We start from the raw sequence: 6000 nt of genomic DNA on the forward strand, positions 1-6000 counted from the left end.
GGTGAGTAAAATGGAATAAGAAATTTTGGGTAGTTATGGCTTCAGTTAAATAGGATATAAAGATAGATGCTCTAAGAGTGGTGAAAAGGAATATAGAACCTGGCATATTGAATGAGTCTATATCTTAACACATCTGGCATCTTTGTAAACATTTGTCATTATTCTCTAGGTTCTAGGTTGGAACAAGAACAGAGAAGAAAATATGACTATACAGCTACATCAGAGAACATGGGAATATCAGAAAATAATTCTTACCAAAAACCAAATGTTACTAGACTAACACCTGATTCCACGTATGGACTATAAATTAAGTCCTCTTTTATTTTGTGAGCTTTGGCCCTTCAAACCCTGAATCCATCAGTTATAATCAAGAGATAGTATATTCTGACTGGAATGGCTTGTATTCTTGGCACAGAATCCACTCAAGTAAAAATTAAACAGAAACAGAACATTGGGCTGAATACAGTGGTCACAGAAAATATAGAAATTATTCCCTGTACTCTGAGAAATTGTAATATTCTAAAAATTACACTTAAATATATTATACTTAGGTGCAAAAAAATCTTTAGCTTTTTAAAAAAAGTATCTTTTATTTGGACATTCATGTCAGGCAGAAATCCTATTCCATTAAAAAAGGAAAAGGAGAAAAAAGATAATTGGGCAGTATAGCAAATTCTCTTTTTATTGGGAAAGCAATAGGCTTACTAGAAGCCCCTGCCCTAGTCACCTTAGACATCCTTGGACCAAACTGGGTCAGTAGGTGCCCTTTGCTAAAGAAGCTAGAAAATCAAAATCTGTCTTTCAGCTTCCACAGTGGGAGGAATGGGGGACTGGAGATGACAGTTGGTCAAGGAACAGAGTCTACCCCACCCTCCTAGTCTAAGCACCCTCTGCTGCTACCCATCATCACACTGTATCTTTAAAAATCTATCTATAATCCTAATAGACAAGAATCTATTTCTGGGTTCTTTATCCTGGTCCACTGATGTTTGTGTCTTATCTTTATAGCAATTCCATCTTCTATTTGTTACTGTCCATTTAGCCCAACTCTTTCAAACTTTCATTTCAAAATAAACTGTTTTGTCCTATTATAGTCCTTTGCATTTCCAAACAAACCTTACAATCAGACTGTTAAGTTCTTAAACAAACAAACCAAAAACCCCTGCTGGGAATGGATTGGATTGCATTGATTCTATATATGAATTTAGGGAAGAAGTGCTCTTAGTGTATCAATCCATGAACATGGTACATCTTCCCATATATTTAGGCCTTTGGTTTCTCAGTAATATTTGTAAATTTTAGTGAACAGGTACTTCATATATTTTGTTAAAATTATGCCCAACTAGCCCAACTAGGTGTGGTTCAGTGGGTTGAGCACCAGCCTTCAAGCTGAAAGGTCACTGGTTTGATTCTTGGTCAGGGCATAGGGTTGTGGGTTGTGGGCCAGGTCCCCAGCTGGGGGCTCACAAGAGGCAACTGATGGATATTTCTCTCCCTCTCTTTTTCCCTCCCTTCCCCTCTTTCTATACATAAATAAAGTCTTTTAAAAATTATGCCCAACTATTTTGTTATATTTCAATTTCAATTCATTGAAAAGAAAATTTCAGACCTTAATTTCCTGATCCAAATGGCTTTTATTTAGAAATTCATGAATTGAAAAGCATCGAGTGTAGAAAATAGAAAGCAGCTTCCAAGAGTTGCACAAAGTGAAAGGGTTTCACAGATAAAAGTAAGCTGGAACGAAAAAGTTATACTGGGCAGTGCTAATTGGTTTAAACAAGGTTACTTTCTTATATGGAGCAAAGGAAAGTATTGGAGTTGGGTTAGATAACTTGTACTAAGCAGACAGTTGCTAATAGATTGGCCTGGGCCTACATTTTCTGGGAGAGCTGAGCATATAAACTTAAATAAGCTTCAGTTTGGTGATATGGGCTTAGAATAAACTCCATCTTGGGCCAATCAAGACACTTTAGTTCATGGACATGAAGTAAAGGAGGGAATGTGGGTGGGAGGGGGTGTGCAGGGTGGAGGGGAATGAATTGGGGGAATGGGACAACTGTAATGGCATAATCAATAAAATATATTGAAAAAAAACTTCCGCATGCTTAGCATAAGTGAGCTGAAAGGTCAAAAGTTCCTGGGATGTAAGAACATACTGTCCTTAGATTCTTCAAATTCAAAATATTCACTGAGGACTTAGAGCGTGAACTGAGAACACAATTTCAGTAAAGCTCTCTGGGTAACAGTCCATAAGCTGTTATTACAGATCACCGCAGTAAGCCTTTCTTTAACAAATCATATGCAGATGAAATCCCACTGAAAATAAAGCCTATAGTCTAAAGAACTTATACAACTTAACACCAAGAAAACAAATAATCCAATTAAAAAATTCGCAAAGTACCTGAATAGAAGCTTATCAGAGGCTGTACAGATGGTCAAAAGACATATGAAAAGTGGCCCAAAATCACTAATCAGAGAAATGCAAATTAAAACCACAATGATATATCACCTCATGCCTGTCAGAATGGCTATTGGTGAGGATGTGACGAAAGGGAACCCTCACACACTGTTGCTGGGAAAGTAGATTGGTGCAGCTATTGTGAAAAACAGTGTTGAATTTTCTTTAAAAATTAAAGATAGAACTGCCACATGACCCAGCAATTCCACTTCTGGGAATATAGCCGAAGAAACTCAAAATGTTAATTCAAAGGAATACATGCACCCTTAAGTTCACTGCAGCATTATTTATGATAGCCAAGATTTGGAAGCAACCCAATGGCCCATCAGTAGGTAAGTGGATCAAAAAGCTGTGGTATATTTACACAATGAAAATTACTCAGCCATAAAAATGAAGGAAATTTTACCTTTTGTAACAACATGGATGGACCTAAAGAGAATTATGCTAAGTGAAAGAAGCCAATCAGAGAAAGAAAAATATCAAATGATTTCACTTATATGTGAAATCTAATGAACAAAATAAAACAAAATAGAAACAGACTCATAGATACACAGAACATACTCACAGTTTGTCAGAGGGAAGAGGTTTGGGGGAATCTGGGTAAAAAAACATGAAGGGATTAAGCAAAACCCCCCCAAAACAATAGTACAATGGTGATGCCAGAATGAAAGTGGAAGAGGGCAAAGGGAGGATACACGGTGGCAGAAAGACTTGACAATGGGCAGTGCATGCACAATACAGTATGCAGATGATGCATAATAAAATTATAGCATGCAGATGGTGTATAATTGTACACTTGAAACCTGTTTGGTTTTATGAAAGTAACAAAAATTAAAAAGATGAAATAAACATGTGGTATACAAACTTTACATTTCAGACTCCAGGATCTTTGTATTTGCCATATTCCAGAACATATCTTTTAGACTTTAGAAAAGTTAACTAGATCACTCTCTAGCCCCAAAGAACATTCATTTGCCTTTTATCATGGGCTAATTCAGAAAAACTACCAGACTATTCAGACTGACATGCAGACTGACAGGCTGGTTCTGAGTAGCAGGCTTCCCAGTTCACACCGCATGTTAGGTTGCTGGTCTGACCCAGACTGAGCTCTGTAAGGGCTGTGCCTGCCCTGGCCACTGCTGCTTCCCTTGGAACCAGCACCGTACCTCGACAGAGACCACGCACAGGCTTGAATAACATGAGTGAGTCTCAGCATACATTTTGTTTTAGAAGCATTTATTCAGAAACAGAAAATAAGGTTAAGAAATACATTCAACAGTACAATAGTAAAACAAATGTATTCTAAATATATAATTTCATTAAGGTGCAATTACTCAAAATGGTACATATCTATATTATTTCAAGCTAGTATACAAGCTTTCTACATTTTTTAAAGACTAGCTTACTTAAGTCTTTATTAATTCCAAAGTTTTTTCTCTTTGCTTTTATTCGCCTTAGACCATGTTTAAATTTTTAGCTTTTCAAGTTAGAGATTATCCATAAACTTGTACATTCAATTTACTATATTCTGGTCTTAATATACTTACATTATTTCTCCAAATTTTACTTTCTCCATGTCTAAATTGTAATAACATCACTAATCTGGTAAACATGCTGCATGTAATGTATGTCAGGTACTCAGCATAAAATAAGTATTCTATGCTTAATATTTTAGAAACCTGTTACTCATTTATTCTTCATAAATTTCTATCCTATTCATTTCCAGAGAGTGTTTCAGCTTGTCAAAACCTTTTAGAATTCTGGAAGAGGGGATAACGGGGAAAAAGGGGGGAGAGTCAATAAGGAACATGTATAAAGCACATATGGACATGCCAAAGGGAGGCAGGATCAAGGGTGTGGCAGAGGGGGGTGGTGATGGGAAAATGGAGACAACAGTACTTGAATAAAAAATAAGAATTCTAATTTCCTTACCTTTTAGAATTCTAATTTCCTTACCTGTAAATTAGTGGTTCTCCTAGGTTTGTTATCTTCAAATTTGGTAAATTTTCCTAAGCCATTCATAAGAATATTTGAGGATACAGGAAGATGGTGGTGAGGTAGGTGGGAGCAGAGTCCAGTTCTCCCTGTGCCCAGCTGGAACACCTAGCCGATCTTCTGAGGCACAGAGTGACCAATGGAATCCTGGCTTATATGTACTTTGGTGGAAAAATAATTGCAGAGGACATTGAAAAACTCAGATGATGATGAGGAGAGTGCACTGGGATGGTAAGGTCCCTGGGATCTACGCTGAGATCAGGGCTGCTGCCACCCCTGGCCGGGTGTCTGCCTACAGAATACAGGGAGGAGTTAGATCACCAGCCCCCTTCACTACCAGAGCAAAGAGGGCAGCGCAGTACCTGGGTGCTGGAAGTTGCTGGGGGAATAGACGAAGTTGGAGACACACAGAGGTGGTACATATCCACTGGGACTGTGGACCTGGCACCAGAGAAATTGGGGTGCCAGGTGACACCTTGAGAAGGGAGGAGTTGGGCCATGTCGGACCCTGATTTGGATAGTCTCTGGACAGGTTGGAAAGGTGGGCTGTGTGAAAAGCCATGCACTTGTTAAGAATGGCGGGCAGGTGCTTTGTTAGGCGAACGTGATGAGTGCTACACTACAGAAACAGACGTCAGGCAGGCGCTTTGTAAGGAACTCTCTAGCAGTGGCTTGATAGGGGACTCAAGAGTTGGAAAACTTCAGTTCAAGTTAAAAAGTTATAAGCCTAGCAAGTAATGTGTATGTTAAAGCTTTTATTTCAGAAACTACGGATAAGGCCCGTCCTGGCTCCTGGGAAAACAGCTGACCACCTGGGGCACTGCTAAAGATGACTGCCCAGAAGGATTTGGCCTTTGTGTTCCAGGGAGAGACTACTGCCCGCCCTTGGGAACAGCTAACTGCCCAGGACAGGAATGTTGCAGCTTCCTTCACCCAGTCCTCCCTGAATCTCAAAGCCCTCACTGCACCTTGTTTATTCCCTGGTATAAAAAAGTCTGGCCTGGAAAGAGAAACGAAAGTGGTCTATTAGGATATGAACCTGCCATCTTCTCATCACAGGCCATCTGAATAAAGTGCCCATGAAGATTGAACCAGTGTCATTGCTTATGGGGTTTGGTAGTGACAGGCAGCACAAATGCCTTTGTCTTTTCCGGTTTCAGGCTGGCTTGGCCCAAGGGTGATTTCAGCTGCACGCTCCCAGAGTGAGGGGCTAAGCAGAACTGTGCACCTGGCTTGTCTTGGGCTCCAAGTCTGACATTGACTCATGCTGTGCACCCAGAGACTGAGTGGCTGATTTGAGCCAGCAGCTCACAGAGGACCTGGGCTGGTGGTCAGAAAACTATGAATATTGTGACCCAGACCGGGTTCCCAACCCCTCAAAACCACAGGAAGGGAGAAAAGCTAAACCCAGCCCCTCTATTCCAGTGGCATCTAAGACCAAAAGAAGTTGCTGAACAGGTTTAAAGCCAGCAGGAGGCTTATCCCCCCCCCCTTTCTTTCTGGATCCTTTTTTCCTTCCCCCAAGAGAGACAATAAGACATGGGAAT

The 6000-nt window shown here is 40.0% G+C and overlaps 1 protein-coding gene across 1 annotated transcript in view; it reads left to right on the forward strand.

The window, feature by feature from the left end:
- Positions 1 to 1430, forward strand: part of CUNH11orf65 (chromosome unknown C11orf65 homolog) — a 43278-nt gene extending 41848 nt beyond the window's left edge. Inside the window, exon 9 of the mRNA XM_037158861.2 lies at positions 170 to 1430. Coding sequence (XP_037014756.2) covers positions 170 to 306 — 137 coding nt within the window. The 3' untranslated portion in view covers positions 307 to 1430. The remainder of the gene's footprint in view (positions 1 to 169) is intronic.
- The last annotated feature ends 4570 nt before the right edge of the window (positions 1431 to 6000 follow it).

The sequence above is a fragment of the Artibeus jamaicensis genome, unplaced genomic scaffold, assembly GCF_021234435.1.
Source record: "Artibeus jamaicensis isolate MK-2021 breed Jamaican fruit bat unplaced genomic scaffold, CSHL_Jam_final contig_585, whole genome shotgun sequence".
Classification (NCBI taxonomy): domain Eukaryota; kingdom Metazoa; phylum Chordata; class Mammalia; order Chiroptera; family Phyllostomidae; genus Artibeus; species Artibeus jamaicensis.